Source organism: Carcharhinus amblyrhynchos, chromosome 9 (genome assembly GCF_965287045.1).
Source record: "Carcharhinus amblyrhynchos chromosome 9, sCarAmb.v2.hapA, whole genome shotgun sequence".
In the NCBI taxonomy this organism is placed as follows: domain Eukaryota; kingdom Metazoa; phylum Chordata; class Chondrichthyes; order Carcharhiniformes; family Carcharhinidae; genus Carcharhinus; species Carcharhinus amblyrhynchos.
This window is the reverse complement of record NC_137332.1, coordinates 10,129,335-10,147,760: the sequence shown is the minus strand read 5'-3', so window position 1 is coordinate 10,147,760 and position 18,426 is coordinate 10,129,335. Positions and strand designations below refer to the sequence as shown.

At 42.1% G+C, this 18,426-nt stretch overlaps 1 protein-coding gene across 1 annotated transcript in view; it reads left to right on the top strand.

Moving 5' to 3' along the window:
• gipc2 (GIPC PDZ domain containing family, member 2) overlaps nt 1–18,426 on the top strand; it is a 70,647-nt gene that overhangs the window by 18,835 nt on the left and 33,386 nt on the right. The window contains exon 2 of the mRNA XM_080195138.1: nt 17,722–17,907. Within this exon, the coding sequence (XP_080051264.1) occupies nt 17,722–17,907 (186 nt within the window). The remainder of the gene's footprint in view (nt 1–17,721; nt 17,908–18,426) is intronic.

Genomic DNA, 18,426 nt, shown 5'->3' with positions numbered 1-18,426 from the left:
GGATTGAGTTTAGGAATCGGGAGGTAATGCTGCAACTTTATAAGACCCTTGTCAGGCCTCATTTGGAGTACTGTCCGCAGTTCTGGTCGCCTCACTATAGGAAGGACGTAGAAGCTATTGAAAGGGTACAGAGGAGATTTACAAGGATGTTGCCTGGACTGGGAGGCATGCCTTATGAAGTTAGGTTGAGGGAACTGGGACTCTTTTCCCTGGAGAGACGAAGGTTGAGAGGCGACCTGATAGAAGTTTTTATAAAATGTTGAGAGGAATAGATAGGGTGGATTCTCAGAGGCTATTTCCCCGGGTTGAAATGGTCGCTACGAGAGGACACAGATTGAAGATGCGGGGAGACAAGTACAGAAGTGATGTTAGGGGTAAGTTTTTCACTCAGAGGGTGGTGAGTGAATGGAATCGGCTGCCGTCAGTAGTGGTGGAGGCGAACTCGCTGGGGTCTTTTAAAAGACTTCTGGATGAGTATATGGAATTTAATGGGATTGGGGGTTATAGATAGGTCTATAGATTGGTAGGTGTTGATGTGATCGGTGCAACTCGTGGGCCGAAGGGCTTGTTTGTGCTGTAGTGTTCTATGTTCTATTCTGTTTTGGGTAATATGTGCATTTTACGCTTGTCAAGGTGAAAGATATTTGCCTTAAAATGGAATTTAAAAATTATCTGGTTTCTTCATTACTTCATGTTGGCATCAAGTTTGTATGCACACAGTCTGATATGAACACAGGGTGCAAGGCAAATCTCCTACTATTCAATTGTATCTCAGTTTAACTGTGAGCAGTTTGGGACCCCTGAGCTAAGGAAAGATATATCTTGTATTGGAAGCAGTCCAGAGAAGGTTTACTAAGTTGATCCTAAGCATGGTGGGATTTTCTTATGAGAAGTTGAGTAGGTTGAGCTTGTGCTCAATAGAATTGAGAAGAATGACCTTATTGAGACGTGATGTGGAGATGCTGGCATTGGACTTGGGTAAACACAGTAAAAAGTCAAATAAACTAGTTGGACTTTAACCTGGTGTTGTGAGACTTATTGAGACAGGTTCTCAAGGGGCTTGATAGGGTAGATGCTGAGAGTTTGCTTCTCCTTATGGGAGAGTCTAGGACCAGAAGGCATAATCTTAGAGTATGGGATTGCCTATTTAAGAGATGAGGAGGGATTTCCTCTATAAGGTTGCAGTGGCTGGGTTGTTAGCTTTCTTTGAGGCTGAGGTACAGATTTTTAATCAGTAAAGGAATCAAGAGTTATGGGGATAACGCGGGAAAGTGGAGTTGAGGACTGTCAGATCAGTCATGATCTCATTGAATGGCGGAACAGACTCAATGGGCTGAATGGCCTGTTTTTCCTACATCCTATGATGTATTTTACATTTTTCTCCACCAGATTTAGAGTAAGTGTGTATTTGATAACCTGTGAGTTATCAACTCGGGTTGAGAATTTGTCACTTGTGAAACAGACTAACATACCTAAATGATGACTGTGCCACACCCTTGGTGATTTAGTCACCTTGAGTCATGGTACACCACTTGCAAACCTTAACATATTTAAGCACCTCTTCTGACTGGAAATCTAGAGAAAAGTGTTTGTTTTGATCACATATATTTTAAAAAATCTATAACCCCTTTTGCATATGTAACTTTGTGTCCAGAGTTTAAAACTGTAAAGTGAGATTCCCACTGAAGCAAAAACAAGATGCCCCCCTCTTTTTGCCCTCATCTTTGCCCCTTCCTTTCTCCTTCAAAGAATCTTTTCATTGTCTGCTGTTCTTTTAATCTCTGGAGCTGGAGTACTGGTTTCTGGCCCAATTATTTTTCTTCCACTAGGTATAGCAGTGTACAAGAGCAGTATAGGCAAAGGGAAATATATAATTGGCAATGAAATGGATTAGGGAAGGATAGATTCCCTACAGTGCAGAAGGAGGCCATTCAACCCATCAAGTCAGCACCAATTCTCCAAGAGAGCATCCCATCCATGCCCACCTCCTGCCCTATCTCCACAGCTTGTGTACCCACCCTACCAATCCTCTATCTTATGCATCTCGTGACATTAAGGGACAATTTAGCATGGTTGGTTCCCCTAACCCGTGCAATTTTGTGATTTGTGGGAGGAAACTGGAGCACCCGGAGGAAACCCACGCAGACGTGGAGAGAACATGCAAACTCTACACAGTTACTCAAGGCCAGAATTGAACCTGGGTCCTTGGCACTGAGGCAGCAGTGCCATCATGTTGTGCCAAACAATGATGCCCAACATGGGCCATTATGAAAACAGCGAAAGCACTTTTTCAAAGAAAAGCAACTTGAGGCAAGGAAAAAACGTAGATAAGAAAGCTTGAGGGTGCGTTGCAGAAATAGTAAATTAATAAATTAATGGCTGTAGGAGGCAAAAGTGCAATCAATTACCCCCACAAACCTCTGTTTGCGTCTCAGCAAAAGTGACCTCACTGCACTAGATATAACCAATATGACCATGATCGGTGCAGGGTTGCTGGTGTTCCTTGCCCTTCTCATTCACCACCTTATTAGTACTCTGAAGTGATCTCATCACACAGATGGGCATGAAACATGACCACTGACACTGCTGGACTTCTGATGTTCCCTTGCTTCCTGTTCTGGCCATGGGGGATAATTGACAACCTCCCAGACAGCAATTGTTTCTCCACTGCATTGCATTATGGAAAAGTGGGGCAGAAATTGCCATCTTCATTTCACCAGTTCCTGATATTTGCAAACTTGCTGCTCTTCTCTGGGACTTGCAGTGAAAACGGCTGCTGAAAAGATTCAGCCCACAAAGGACTCCCAGGACTGGTGTCAGAATTGATCTTTGCATCTCAAACTTTGAACCACTTGCCTCTCCTATAGTCATTTCTCCATAAGCCCTCTACCTTCATCCTGCTGTCTTGTAACATTTCACTTTTGTTCACTGCGTTGGGCACATGTATTTCATACAATTTAAACTCAAGTCTAGCTTTCGTTTGTTCTTTGACTTAAACTATGAGCTTGACATCTAGTACGGCTTTCTCAAGCAAGGTAAGGTTTGACAAGTCTGTACAACCTGGGCCAAATGGCCCGTTTGTGTGTAAGTACTGTCTAGTTTGGGTAATCGCCTAAGAATTTAACATCAATGTGTGGATACTCATTGGTATCCACGGACGGCGATGGCTAACATGAGGGGACATAGCTTTAAATTGAGGGGTGGTAAATATAGGATGGATGTCAGAGGTAGCTTCTTTACTCAGAGGGTAGTAAGGGCGTGGAATGCCCCACCTGCAGCAGTAGTGGACTTGCCAACTTTAAGGGCATTCAAATGGTCATTGGATAGGCTTATGGATAATATTGGAATAGTTTAGGTTAGAGGGCCATTAGATTGGTTCCACTGGTCGGCGCAACATTGAGGGCCGAAGGGCCTGTACTGCGCTGTAATGTTCTATGTTCTGCTAATTTTTGTTGGAGAAGTAGTTTCTGTTCTCCCGTCCCCACCTGCCAAAGTTCACTTTCCTCATGTGGAATCCTGGGTTAGCCGGCATGTGGAATTGATTCCTGACTTGAGCTGAGCTTTGTGTAGAATCCAGCCTTGCTCTTCACTGCCCATCTGGGGTGCTTCCAAGTAGCAAGTGGCATGTGATGAGACAAAGGACTTTGAAGTAACACTGAGCTGAAATTAGGGTCTAAGTGATTTGAGTTAAGCATTTTAGCCACATACCAAAAATTAAAATTTAATTGAAATTCAATTCAAGATTGTTTTCTTTTGGCAAATGTTTCCTTTAAGAACATAAGAACATAAGAAATAGGAGCAGGAGTAGGCCATCCAGCCCTTCAAGCCTGCCCCGCCATTCAATAAGATCATGGCTGATCTGTCGCTGCTCAGTTCCACATTCCCGCCCTCTCCCCATAACCCTTAATCCCTTCTCCTATCAAAAACCCATCAACCCGCGTCTTTAAAATATTTAGCGAGGTAGCCTCCACCACTTCAACGGGCAGAGAATTCCAGAGATTCACCACCCTTTGAGTGAAGAAGTTCCTCCTCAACTCCGTTCTAAACCGCCCCCCTTTTATCTTGAGGCTGTGCCCCCTGGTCCTACTGTCTTTTTTGAGCGGGAAGAGTCTTTGGGTCACTTCTGTGTGGAATTGGCATGTTCTTCCATGTCTGCATGGGTTTCCTCTGGGTGTTTCACCCACGTTTCCTCCCATAAAGATGTGCAGGTTAGGTTGATTGGCTATGTTAAAGGGTCTAGCAGAATAAATAGATGGGTTAAGGGGATAGGGCCTGGGTCGGATATTGGTCAGTGCAGACTGATTGGCCAGATGGCTTCCTCTTGCACTGTAGGGATTCTGTGGTGCTAACTATTGTTTATACAGTTGGGACCCACAGCTCAGAGCTCACTGACCATTCTTGTGGCTGCATTTGGTGAGCATCAGTGGATTTTTGAGGGCATCAAACCCTAGTCTCTCTCCACGACCAAGACCTGTATTCACTCACTCTTATCTCCAGGGAAGTGATTAGAGGAAAAGCACAGGCATTCTCCCATACCCCACTGTCTTTCTGGATATGGTTATTCCTGACACTGGCAGAGTACAGAACAAACGTCAAATCTGCTATTTTCACCAGTCCCAGTAAAACACGCAGTTAGAAGTATAGAACAGTGTCTTATTTTAATCTTCCTGATGCAATTATGACTCGAGGTGTTAGGTTGGGCGAAGTACAGTGCAATAAAATGTATTGTAAACGCTTCTGCAATCTCATAGTGCTTTGTGTTCCAAGCTTGACCTTGATAAAACCGAATGGTATGTAATTGAACTATACGTTTAATTTCCATTGAGCCTTATAGGCTGGAAAGCAAAATGTCAATGTGCAGCTCTGCTGGTACATGTTATCTACAGCGTACCTGAATGGTGTGAGGTGGTTGTTCACTTCTTTGGATACTGGAATGACCAAAATGTTATCGTATTCTGGCACTGAGCACACTATAAAAGCTGATGCTTCAGTGCAGTGTTGAGGGGCTTCTGTAGATTGAAGGTGCTGTCTTTAGGATCAAGATGGTAAACTGTATGCTCCGTAAAAGATCATGTGTCTTCAGAATGGGTGGAGGAGTTCTCCTAGATGTCTGGTCAGTTGTGGTTACCCAATACCCCTCTGGTCCTTAAACTATTTGTGGGAACTTGTGCTCGAATGAGTTGCTGCATTTTAAAAGTTAAAGCAGCAACGATACTTGAGAAAAAACCTTCAACTGGTCTAAAATGCTTTGCGTTGTGAAAGGTGATCTAGAAATGTGAATTTATTTCCAGAGGTAATGTATAAAAGGATCTGTCTGCATCATATTATGCTTTTCCTAGTAAGAATCAAGAAATTGGCTGATCATAAGAGTGCACAACACTTTGGGCAGAATTTTCTGATCCCACTTATTGTGGATATCTTGGATTCTTTGATTTGGTGGCTATCAGGGACCAAATCCATGATATAAAATGGTGTAGCAGTTATCACAGTGGTAGTTTAATGGCAAATTGGCCTTCCTGTATGCTGGGTGAATTCAATTCGCATTGATTTGCATCTCATGAATGCTTGTTAGGACGCCTGGCATCTATTTTATCAGACCTTCCTATCTTGCGTTACTCCAGTGTGAAATTTACATTGGTCTAAAACCCAACTGCTGAAGTGTGATGCACACAAGGCGGTTCTCAGTTTGTATGAGACTTCAAAGTGAGTGCAACAAAGTCTTTCTGCCATTGTGCTGTGTGTCTCCTGATTCATTGCACACCTCTTTGTCAGGGCAGTTCTGCTGTCCATCTTCATGTCGAGCTAGTCTCCATGGATAGCACTATACTGCTGGACCCCTGGAGCCTCCTGTCTCCATGTTGACTGAGTACAGCACCCATGGTTATGGAGTAGAAAGGTTTCCTTGCCTCTGCTGACAGGCACCAGTGTCTATCTGAACAGAACTGTGCTTTGGGACTCGTGCAGCTCCCACCGTAAAGGTCCAAAGGGGGTGGAATGTGAGCTGAGGCATGAAGAGGAGCAGGGTGGTAATATGGAAGGAGGGATAGTGGGGGGTGGGGAGTGTGTTGGGCAAAAGGTGATGGTAGTCATGAATTCCTTCCCCCAACTTCTCTCCTGCTGCTCCTTAGTAACCCATCTGTTTAACTGTGTCCCAGTACAGTGTTGCCTCGTGTGGTTCAGTGTCATATTTTGTCTGAAGTGTCCTGTGAAGTTCTTTGCGATATTTTACCACGTTAATAGGTCTGTATAAATGATTTTAAGAAAGTGTTGCCCATCGTTAAAATGCAAGCAAGTTGAATTGCCAGCTTGTACAAAGCTCTTATCATCTGTGTGGGGAATTTATGTGAATTTCAACAAACTTTTAATATACACTCCCAATCAGCATATTAGCTAAATTAAATTTGAATGTGGAAATAGATATGTTCTCAAACATGACAATTTAATGGTACCTTTCATTACATGTGCAGCAAATGGATGTAGAAGTGAGGTCTTGAAAAGCTGTCCTATATTTTGCCTTCCATTGTGGGGAGCAAGTTCTGCATACGTGTATTAAACTCAGCAGGTTCACTAAAGTGTTTGTTAAACGTTTTCCTGACCAAGATTGGAGAGCTGAAAAGTCAACTTGACCTCTGTTTTTGCACAAAAAGTGCCTGACCTGCTGAATTTATGATGTGGAGATGCTGCTGTTGGACTGGGGTAAACTCAGTAAGAAGTCTCACCACACCAGGTTAAAATCCATCAAGTTTATTTGATAGCACAAGCCACTAGCTTTTGGAGCACTCTTCTTTTGTCAGGTGCTCCTTCACCTGATGAAGGAGCAGCGCTGTGAAAGCTAGTGGCGTTTGTTACCAAATAAACCAGTTGGACTTTAACCTGCTGCTGAATGTTTCCAGACATTTATTTTGATTTGATTTCCTTCATATGCAGCATTTTCCTTGCCTCCAAAGACCAATAGAATGTTCACCTTCAACTCAAAGTTTATAAAGGAGGAGAAGTGATCATCAAATTGTCAAGCTCTGGTTTGACAACATCTGGAATTTTATTTGGTTTGTGGGCACTGGATCCAAGGAAGAATATATTAGCCTTGGATTAGATGTTGCAAAGCTTCACCAGAATCATACTGGTGCTAAATGGGTTATTTGTGTATAAACTATGCTTGTATTCCCTTGACAGTAGAAGGGGTAATCTAACTGAGATATTTTAAATTATTATTGTAATGATAATTGTTCTACGATTGTATGATTAAAATGATTAAAGAATTGAAATAGAATCGATCGAGGGAAAGGTGGGGAGGGGGTTAAGAACAAGGATCTTAAAAAAAGCTAGGCTAGTTAGGTGTTATGTCAAGAAACATGCCTACATGCATAAGGTGATGGAAATCCTGACACAATCTGCCACCAAAATGCTCTTTTGGGGTCAATTGAATATTTCAAAACTGACATCTTTGTAATTTGAGGATGTGAATGGTCCTGGAACTAAGATGGGGTTGAAACCTGTCAGACTGGATCAACATAAATGGTTTTCAGGTTTGGGGTCAGAAGGTAAGTTTTTTTGTTCCAAAACTTGACTGCATCAGCTTTGGGAGATGTGCATATCAGGAGCTTGCGTCACCAGTAAAATAATTAGCTTCCTACTTGGTGGAAACTTGAATTTGATGTCTGCCCCAATGTTGCAAACAAAGTGTTTGGGTGTGCCTGTACTTTGATATCTTTGGGTTAATTTATCTGAAGACTGCAGAAAAATGCCTTAAAATGGTATTATAATCACAATAGTCTATTTCTGTCTGTCTACTCAAAAACAAAATGTGTAACAAAGCCTTTTACATAGTTCTTCATTCTCTCCTTGAGGCAGATTAGATAATGCACAGCTACCAAGAATTTCCATCTGGGTTTCATGTTGCCTTAATGTGGTTGTGTAATTTAATATGTGCTTAATACTTTCATTTGGGTTGGGAGGGGGGTGCGGTTTGTAACTAAATCTGTAGTTTAATGAAGGTTCATTATATTCCTCTACCTAAAAGCCTTTTCACGCCTCTCCTTTCTCCCCCTGCCCATCTTATTGCCATTTGCCATGCATTTTTCATTTGGGAAAAAGTGCTTCAATAAATAATTGTGTGTGGGACATTCAGGGTAGGTTAGGAGTTGCACCGTATGAGCAGGGTTCATAACATAACCCACAATGGATATGACAAAACTAAAAGTTTAACATTTATTTATTATTCACAAGTAAGGCTTATGTTAACACTGCAGTGAAGTTACTATGAAGTTCTCCTAGTTATCACACTCCAGTGCCTGTTCTGCTCAATGTACCTAACAAGCATGTCTTTAAGACTGTGGGAGGAAACCTGAGAACCCTGAGGGAAAACCACGCAGACACGAGGAGAGCATGCAAACTCCACACAGACAGTGACCTAAGCCAGGAATTGAACCCCGTACTCTGGTGCTGTGAGGCAGCAATGCTAATCACTGTGCCACCATGCCACCCCAAAGGGCATGAATTAACAAGTGGGATAACAACTGAGGACCAGTGAGAAGAACATAGTTGATGTAAACTTTTGTGAGCCCAACTTGAGATATTTTTCAAAATTGCAAATATTTTCAATTTATCAGTTTATGTTTTTATTTATTAGTGTCACAAGTAGGCGTAGATTAACATTGCAATGAAGTTACGGTGAAAATCCCCAAGTTGCTACACTTTGGCGCCTGTTTGAATTTAGCATGGCCAATGCACCTAACCAGGATGTTTCTCAGACTGTGGGAGGAAGCCAGAGGACACCCACACAGACATGGGGAGAACCTGCAGACTTTGCGCAGCCGAGACTCAAACGTAGGTTATTGGTGCTGTGAGGCAGCAGTGCTAGCCACTGTGTCACCAAAGTATCAATGATGTTTAACTGAGGATACAATTGAAATATTGACTTGTTTTGTTTGAGCTATTATGATTAAATGTAACTTTTTAAATGGGGTTATTACAATTCCCACTTGCAGCACCCGTGTTTACCACAAACAGGAATCCATAACTTTGCCAAGAGGGAGAACGTGCTCCACACCAGAAACAATCGTTTTAAGACGTGCACAATTTTGGTTGCACAGCAATCTTAAAGGTTCTGCACGGTGCATTAATGGGCTGTCCATGATGAAGGGAAAATAGACGGAACATTTGTGCTGACCATTTGCTGTCACCATTGAAGACAATTGCAAAAACACTGTTGACATCACGTTAAGTGGACTGGGTGGGCAGTTCCATAAACTTTAGCACCTAGTTAAATGTTATTTCAGCATTGTTAATTATTTACTGAGGGATCTGAGATCTGGGTGAATATCTTGTTATGACATCCAGGAACAGCTGAACGAAGCTGCCTGCGCTTCCACTTTCAATCTGCTACAGTTATTAACAGCTGATGACAATTTCAGGCATGTTCGGCCAGCCGTTTACTAAATACGGCCTGATTGTTAGATCAATTTAATTGTGCATTGATTGGAAAAATCCCACCATGTTTGTACACTTTAGGGTTGTCACTCGCTGCCGGAGGGGGCCGATACTGCCAATAAAATGCTGTAAAAGCGGCTTGTGTTTGTTCCCAAAAGACTCCAAACTGATGAAACAAGAAGATAGGATACAATTTTAGCCTGAAGCAATAGATGATCTCAATCTGCCTTTCATTGCAGACATGGCATGTCCTGTTTCTCCACTTTCTGGAAGGTGGCCAGTTAGTAATTGTAGCGAATTTACTGGGCATTCTAAATCTCTCACTGTTAAGATTGCCATCCGTATGAATAAATATTGGGTATTTTTGGAATCCGTTTTCTTAATGTTCAGATTAGTAATAGTGATGGAGTGTGCCCAGGTGGCCCTTTGGTAAAGGGATTCTTGTTCTGGCCCAGCTAACTGGAGCTGAGGCTGAAGCGTGCAACTTCAGAGCTCACTGTTGGCAAAGAAATTCTGTTCCCTGGTTTCTGTATGAGGGCAATTGGAAAAATGCTTCCCTGTTTTGTACGTCTTTCTTGCATAGGTGTAGGAAAAATTACGTTTCCAGCTGCAAGTTTTCACCTTTGTCTTCTAGTACATATGCTAGAAAGAAGACAATTGTGCATTTTGAATGTCCCCATAGTGTTTGTGTTAGATGGTTATGCAAGCAAAAAGCAACCAATGTTGCAAATACAGCAAGGCTACATAAGCATGCAAATTAACAAATGACTTAATGTCTTACTTTTGATTCCTTATTTTTGAGTTGTCAGAGGATATCTCTGTTTAATATCTTACCTGAAAGATTGCATCTATCTGCACTGCCTGGAAGTATGAGCCTAGATTGTGTCAAAGTTCATAACAGGGCTTTAACTTTGCTCTAAAATGAGTGCATTATCATCCGAACCGAGGTGACATTGATCCCAACCTTTGTGTTTTCTCTTTTCAGCCTATGGTTTGATGCCATGTCATTTGATTTATTCCTTGGTGACCATACAGATTTGGTTGTTTTATTGTGTGGTAAAAATTCATGCATCATCTTAATGCTGTGTTGTGAACAAGCATTGAACCTGTGGATAATCATCTGCAGTAATGGAAGGAGGGCCAAAAATTCATGTATAGTTGTCAGTTTTAAAATTTGTAAATTGCACTTATTGCACAATTGAAATCTTAAACGCGAAGGGCAATGAATGCAATTAATAATCAGGTTTATTAAGTTGCCTGACCAGCCTGTGAAGTGGAGCTTCAGCTCGAGTGGCCAAGGAAATATTTGAATCATTTGAGAGACGGATGGATGACAGGCTGGTGCTACGTGTTCTCTCAATGTTATGGCTTTCATAGAATTCTTACAGTGCAGAAGGAGGCCATTTGACTCATTGAGTCTCCACCTACCACAATCTCACCCAGGCATCATTTCCATAATCCCACAAATTTATCCTGCTAATTCCCCTGACACTAGGGTCATTTTAGCATGGCCAGTCAATCCAACCTGACCACCTTTGGACTGTGGGAGGAAACCGGAGCACTTGGAGGAAATCTACGCAGACAAGAGGCGAATGTGCAAACTCCACACAGTGTCATGAGGTTGGAATTGAACCTGGGTCCCAGGCACTGTAAGGCAGCGGTGCTAACCACTGTGTTGCACATTTGGAGGAGTCAAATCGCTTTCCTCATTCTGTGATCAATCTCTGATCTGCCGATCAACCACAGAAACATGGCACATTGACTTGTGTAATATGTCAAGAATATGATGTGCTTTTGAGTTGTAGCAAATTTCCTTGGTGTTGAACTTCATTACTTTAGGAATGGTGTGTTCATCAGTGTGAACGTCAGCATTATTTTTAAACTAGCAGCAGGTCTTGATAAAGGAGCAAAAGCTATTAAGTCCTAGGTGATGAATATAATAGGAAAGCTGTGATTTCTTTTGGATGGATTTGTACAAGTTGTGTGATGTAGAATTGAACATTTTTCTATTTAGATAATTTGCTTTTCTGTGTTTTTTCAGCCAAAGCGGATCACCTCACGTTTATCCGCATTAAACTCCATCTGCCAAATTTTGGCGCATTCTCCTAGCCTATTAATATCCATCTGTAAAACCTTGATCTCCACTTTATTGCCTTCTTTTTCCACTTTGATATCACCAAATTTTTGCTGTTACGCTCAATCCCTACTTGCAGATCATTTATATAGATTGTAAACAGTTGAGGTCCGAGGACTGACCCCTGGTGCACCCTGCTAGTTGTGTTTTGCCAACTAGTGAAGGACCCACTTATCCCAACCCTCTAGTTTTTTCAGGTTAGTCAATCCTCAATCCAATCTAGTACTCCACCCATAATCCAAAGCTCTGCAACAGGTCATCCAGACTCAATGTTGGCTGTATTCTGTCTCCTCAAATGCTGTCTGTCAGACCTTGAGTTTTTCCAGTATTTTTCTAAGTTGGTTGTTGATGGAATAGCTTTTACTCTGAGGTATATGTTCTGACCATCCAGAAGTTTCTCTATTTGCTATCTTACTACTGTTTGCATTAATATAGCATATTTCACAAATATTTGAGTGCATTTGTCTGCCTTTCCTGAATCTTATTTGGACGTCTAACTTCTTTGTCATTCTGCATAGGCAATTTTGCGCACCTGCTCTCATGACGCAATATCTGCATCAGTGCCTCTTATATTTACCCTTCAAATAGTTCCTGGACTTGACTTGCTACAACTGTCTAAATCCGTACAAATATTGGCTCCATCTTCCTCAGTCACTCCCATAGTATCACTGACTTGAATTCTGGACTTGCTTCTGTTGATGCCCTTCAGGTTTCCATGTGTCCTACATAACGGGACACCCAAAGTTTTGCTTCAAAGATGTTTACAAGTGTGTTTTTGTACTTGGGGGTCACTAGTGGATGACAAAGTGGTGACACCTTCTGTGGTTTCAAGTGCACAACCAATGGCCTGGCAACAGGCGTCAATGTCAAAAACAACAATGGCTAGCTTCACATATGGTACTTGTGGCAGAACTTACGCCTCAAGGTTTAGCCTTTTGGACCATCAGCAAAGGTGCACCTTGTGAAGATGCCTAAAATGAAATGGATTCAGTTGCTTTGTGTTCATCATCCTTTTGTAGATACAAGAATGTTAGATAGGCTTTGGAGTTTTCAGCATCCATTCACATGCAAGTTTTTGCTGTTCCAGACTGGGACCCATGACACTATTTACACTTTTCTTCTTCGCGTTTATACTTTCTTTACCCTTCCTAGCCCCCTCTGTCTTATGTGGCTTTTCACTTTTCTCCTCCCAGATACTCTGCCCTTCCTAATGCCTCCCCAACCCTTTAGTGTGCCTCATTTTCCCTTGACCTGATCCAGGTTTGACTCCATTTTAAGTGCACAGCTTCCCTCAATGCCCTTTAGAGTTTTCCTGTGGGGTCCATTGAGGCACTTGAAGCTCCCTCATTACTAGCAACTCCCCCATCCCACTCCGGCTGAGCTGCTTGCCCTCTGTGCCTCTGGAGCATGTTGTATCTCCCTATACAACATGCTCATCCCACTGGTGATCCTTTGGACTCTGCTGACATGCCCCTCTCTTTATCATGCTCCACGATTTCTGTTCACTTGTGAACGAGGGCCTCATCAATAAAGTTATTACAGATAATTACCTACGTCATGATCCTGGGACGATGACATCATCTCCGTAAATGAAGCCTCCCAGATTAGAATGTGCTGGAAGAATTTGTCCCAGACCTTTTGGCAGTAGGTCATGAATGTTAAATCTGTTCCTTGTTCCATCGATGTCTGACCCGCTGAGTATCTCTGAGCATCATGTTTTTTGTGTTAGAACATCACACGGTTACTGAGTTTCTAGATTTTTAAGGTTAACTTGAACTGCGTGACAACAGACGCAAACGACAACAAACTGGTCAAAACTAATCGGTTAATAGTGGAAGTGTTGAAAAAAGCTTTTAGCTTAATGTGGGACCAGTATCTGCACTGAAGGGGAGAGAGCTCTATATAATAAATAACAAAGCCAAGGTTGACAAAAGAAATGAGATAAAACTGAAAGAACGACATGCTAAGAGTACAGAGAATAGTGTAGATATAGAGGACTGGGAGCTGTATCTAGTACAATATGTAACTTTAAAAATGTGAGGAGTTGCAAAATGGAATATAAAAAGTAAGTTGAAAAGGATTAAAAGATTCACTTAATTTTTCTATTTCCTTTAGAGGAAGTCAAGTATAATCTGGGTTTTTTAAAGACATACTGGTAGAATTGCAACTGAAAATAGATTTGTTGAATCGTGACTTTCCTCTTCCACAGAGGAAAAGGATCATGTACCTGACATTCAAAGGAAATAAACACAAGAACTTGTCAAAGTTAACGAAAGCAAGAAAACGGTTTGAGAAAAAGAATGGCTGTATGAAAGACTGGCACATGCCCAGAAACTGATAAAAGGATAGAATAAAGGAAGCTGGTACATTAGCTGTGATTCTCTGCGGTTTGTATCACTTCAGATTCGCAAATTGCACATGTAGCTCCATTGAATAAGGTGTGTGAGACATCCAAGAAATTGTGGACCTGTTTATTTTCTTGTCTTTTTTGACTCTGAAATCTGGGACAAGGGGACATAATCTTAATGTCACAGTCAGACTTGAGAGAATTTAGGAAACTTTTCTTGAGTTTGAGTGGTAGGAGTGTGAGTTCTATAAAAAGCAGTAGGTGTTAGCTAGTTAATGTTATAGTTGAGATTGATAGATTTTTTTGCTAGCTAAAGTTATGAAAGTATATTGAGTTATGTCACTTGAATGGATGATGAACGATGATATAGCCGTGGAATAAGCTCGAGAGGCCGAATGACTACACTTGTTCTAGATTCCGGTGAGTAACCTGCAGACCAAGGCCCATGATACAGATGTTATGAAGTTGAGGTAAACAAAGTGGTTATTCTTTGCCAGTCTGCAGCAACAGTATAGTGTTGCCTTTGTCAGCCCCCATGATGTGCTGCTTTGTGCGAGGGCAACACTGAATGAAATTGCTTGTCACCAAATGACTCGTTGCTGTTAAACATGGATGAATAGATCAAGACTTTATAATGCACAAAACCAAATATGACTCCATGTGGGAGAGGATCAGCCTTTGATCATTGGAGAATGCTCTTGCCTCTGAATGGAGGATTATTGACCCAGGCCCCCTTCCAGGGGCGTAAGCATGCAGTCTTGGCTGCCACTCCAGTGTAGTACTTTGGGAGTGCTACACTATCCGAGGTGCCTTTTTTAGAGGCCCCGTCTGCCCTTTTGAATGGTCAAGGCACTATTTCGAGGGAATGGAAGAGTTCTCTCCTGTGTCCTGGCTGATATTTATCCCGCGAGCAACACAAATAAAAACAGTATCTGGTCATTATCGTTTGGCTCTCTGTGGAAATTCATTGTGTACAAGTTAGCTGCCACCTTTTTTACACGTAATGCAATCATTCTTCAAAGCTAGCTCTGAATCACTTGGAGATTTCCTGAGGTTCTAAAAAGTGCTGTGTAAATTTCTGTGTATCTTGATTATTGTGAATGCAACCCTCAGTAGGTTTGGAATCTTTCTGGCCAATAAAAATTCTATACCAGACAGCATGAAACTATTGTTAACTGCCTGACGCATTCCTCGTCATTCTGAATTACGGTCAGCATTATGAGCTATGTGATCGGTATGAGTTTGCATTTTGAAGTAGTGTATAAAAATTGCTAGCAGTGATGAGTGTGCCTGGGCTAGTTTATGTTCAGTGCAAGTCTTGATGTCAATTTCTGCACACGTCGGATTTATTCTTTGGGCAGCATTTACTCTGTCTGCTTATCTCGTTAGGCCTACACCAAATATGGTTAGGCCCTCAGAGCCACAGCAATGTGGTTGACTCATAACTGCCCTCTGAAATGGCCTAGCAAGCCACTCAGTTTAAGGGCTATTAGGGATGGGCGATAAATTCTGGCGTTGCTGGCAGCATCCACATTCCAGGAAAGAATCAAGAAAAATAAAGTATGAAAGTGGCCAAGTCTGGGATCCAAATCGGCTCACTGTAAACTTAATTAGATGAAATGTGTCAAACCATCGGGCAAATGTAATTGCGATGAATTAATCACTGTAGACGTTTTCATTGCTTCCGGGGAAGGTTGAGGGGTCGTTCCCACCTTATTTCTGTTCTCCATTTTATCCTGTTTTTCTAGAATTATTCTCTCCACTTCAGTTAACTGATATAAATAAAGAGCAGTGGGAGGAGGCTCTGGCGAGGCATACACACAGGCATGAACCAAACATTGGAATGATTTGACTTCTGACAGTGCGCACCTCCTCAGTACTTCACTGGAGGGACAGACTCAGTTTGTGTTTAAATTCTGGAGTAGCAGTTGAACTCAGAGCATTCAGCCTCTGAGGCAAATGTGGACAGCACGATGACACAGTGGTTAGCACTACTGCCTCACAGCTCCAGAGACCTGGGTTTAATTCCAGCCTCGGGTCACTGTCTATGTGGAGTTTGCACATTCTCCACGTGTCTGTGTGGGTTTGCTCCGGGTGCTCTGGTTTCCTCCCACAGTCTGAAGTGTGTGGGTTACGTGGATTGGCATTAAATTGCCCCTTAGTGTCCTGGGATGTGTTGGTCAGGGGGATTAGTGGGGTAAATGTGTGGGGTTGTGGGGATAGGGCCTGGAATGGGTTTGTTGTTGGTGCAGACTTGATGGGCCAAATGGCCTTCTCCTGCACTGTTTGTTACTATGATTCTGTGCCACTCTGAGGCTCCATTAAATTAATACTATTGTGCTTTTTTTTGTTACTTTATCACCTCAACTAGTTGTCGTCATCCTAAATATCTCAGGTGTTCTGATCAGTTACAAAATCAAATTGGGGAAGATTTTCTTTGAAAGGAAGAGCAAGAAAATGCGATATAAAGATTACAACTCTTAAGGGGATGCAGGAGCAAAGGGACCTTAAGATCAGTGTGTGCAAATCGTTGCAGGTGGCCGGACCATTCGAGAAGGTGGTGCATAAGGCATTTGGGATCCTGGACTTTCTACATAACTGCAAGAGAGTGCAGAGCAAGGTGGGAATATGGAATTGAGGTCACAATCAGATCAACCATCATCTTATTGAATAGCGGAGCAGGCTTGAGTTGCAGAATAGCTGACTTCATTTTGTTCTTTTGTCAAAGATATATAAAAGACTGGTTTGGCCTCAACTAGAGTATAATGTCCAGTTCTGGATACAATGGCATTAAAGAGAATGCAGGAATGATTCATGTGAATGGCTCAGGGTGAGGGATTTCTGCTAAGTGGATAGATTGGAGAAGCTGAACTGTTTTCCTTTGAGAAGGGAAGATTAAGAGGAGACTTGATAGAGATATTCAAAATCATGAGGGGCTGGACAAAGAAAGATGGAGAGATAGGGCTGAGGATTCAAAATGAATCTTCCCAAATTTCTTCCCATTGAAAGAAACATCAAGAACCAGAGGGCACCAATTTAAGATGAAAGCAAATTACTGCAGATGCTGGAAGCTGAAACCAAAAGAGAAAATGCTGGACGATCTCAGCAGATCTGGCAGCATCTGTAAGGAGAGAAAAAGAGCTGACGCTTCGAGTCCAGATGACCCTTTGTCAAACTCTCTCCAATTTAAGATGATTGACAAGAAAAGCAACAGCAACCTGAGACACTGTTTATCCAGTGAGTGGTTCCAACATAGCGTACACTGCCTGAGGTGTAATGCAGGCTGCCTGAATTGAGGCATTCAAAGGAAACTGAGATAATTATCTCAAAAGGAGAAACTATTTCAGGACAATGGGAAAAAGGCAGGGGAGTGGGGTTAAGTGAGCTGCTTGTGCAAAGAGCTTACACGGTCATGAAGGACTGAACGGCTGCCTCGGCTATAACGTTTTTAGCAAAGTAAAGTCTCCACCACAAGTGTAATCAGAAAAAACTGCACCGTGCCACATAAGGAGACATTAAGAAACTGGACCATAACCTTGGTTTCAAGGTAGGTGATAGAAGCTGGTCGTAAGAGAGAAGGTGGAATGGTTTAGCGAGGGAATTCCAGATCTTGCCACCTAGAGGGCTAAAAACATCATCAGCAATGGTGGGATGAAGGAATTGGGCAATGGACGAGTTGAAAAGGCTGAATGGGTTGGAATTTGTTTTATGCCTTTCCATAAATTCTGGAAATAGCTTGCGAATGATCGGTATCATCCAGTCTGATTCCTCTTTTCCTATATTGACCACCAATGTTTTTTCTTGCACACAGATTCTATTCTGCACACTGAATACGCACAGAATTGACATGGACAAGCTCCTTGGGGGACAGATTGGCTTGGAAGATTTCATTTTTGCGCACACAAAAGGTCTGAAGAAAGAAGTTGTTGTGTTCAAAGCGGAGGATGCTCTGGGGTTAACTATAACTGACAACGGGGCAGGATTTGCTTTCATCAAAGTAAGTTTCAATTCTATATTTGGAGAAAATGGCACTTGGGTTTGCAACAGAAATATTGCCAAATTATTGCAGCCTTTTCTCTGTAGGCTTCTGTTTCTTTGCCTGATTAAAGCAAATGCAAATTTTACCACTGTCAGTAATGTAATTAGTGAAGTTGAAACTGTTTTTCCACTTTCATTTTCTATAATTGTTGAATAATTCTCTGATCTTTGAAAAGAATGTGAGGATGCTGTCATACACAAATTGCGCACCATCCTGACTTGGATATATATATCTTGTTCCCTCAGTGCTGCTGGGTCAAATCCTGGAAGTTCCCTCACAGCACTGTGGAAATGGCTTCATTACACCGTCTGAGTTGTTCAAGATGGTTTGCCACACCACCTTAAACCTGACTAGGGATGGGAAATAGATTTGAGCATTGCTGGTGGCACCCATATCTAGGGAATCCAACTTAAAAATGGATGAAATTAGGCAGTGTTGATCCTATTGTGGAGCTTGCACAGGCACGAGCTGCCAATA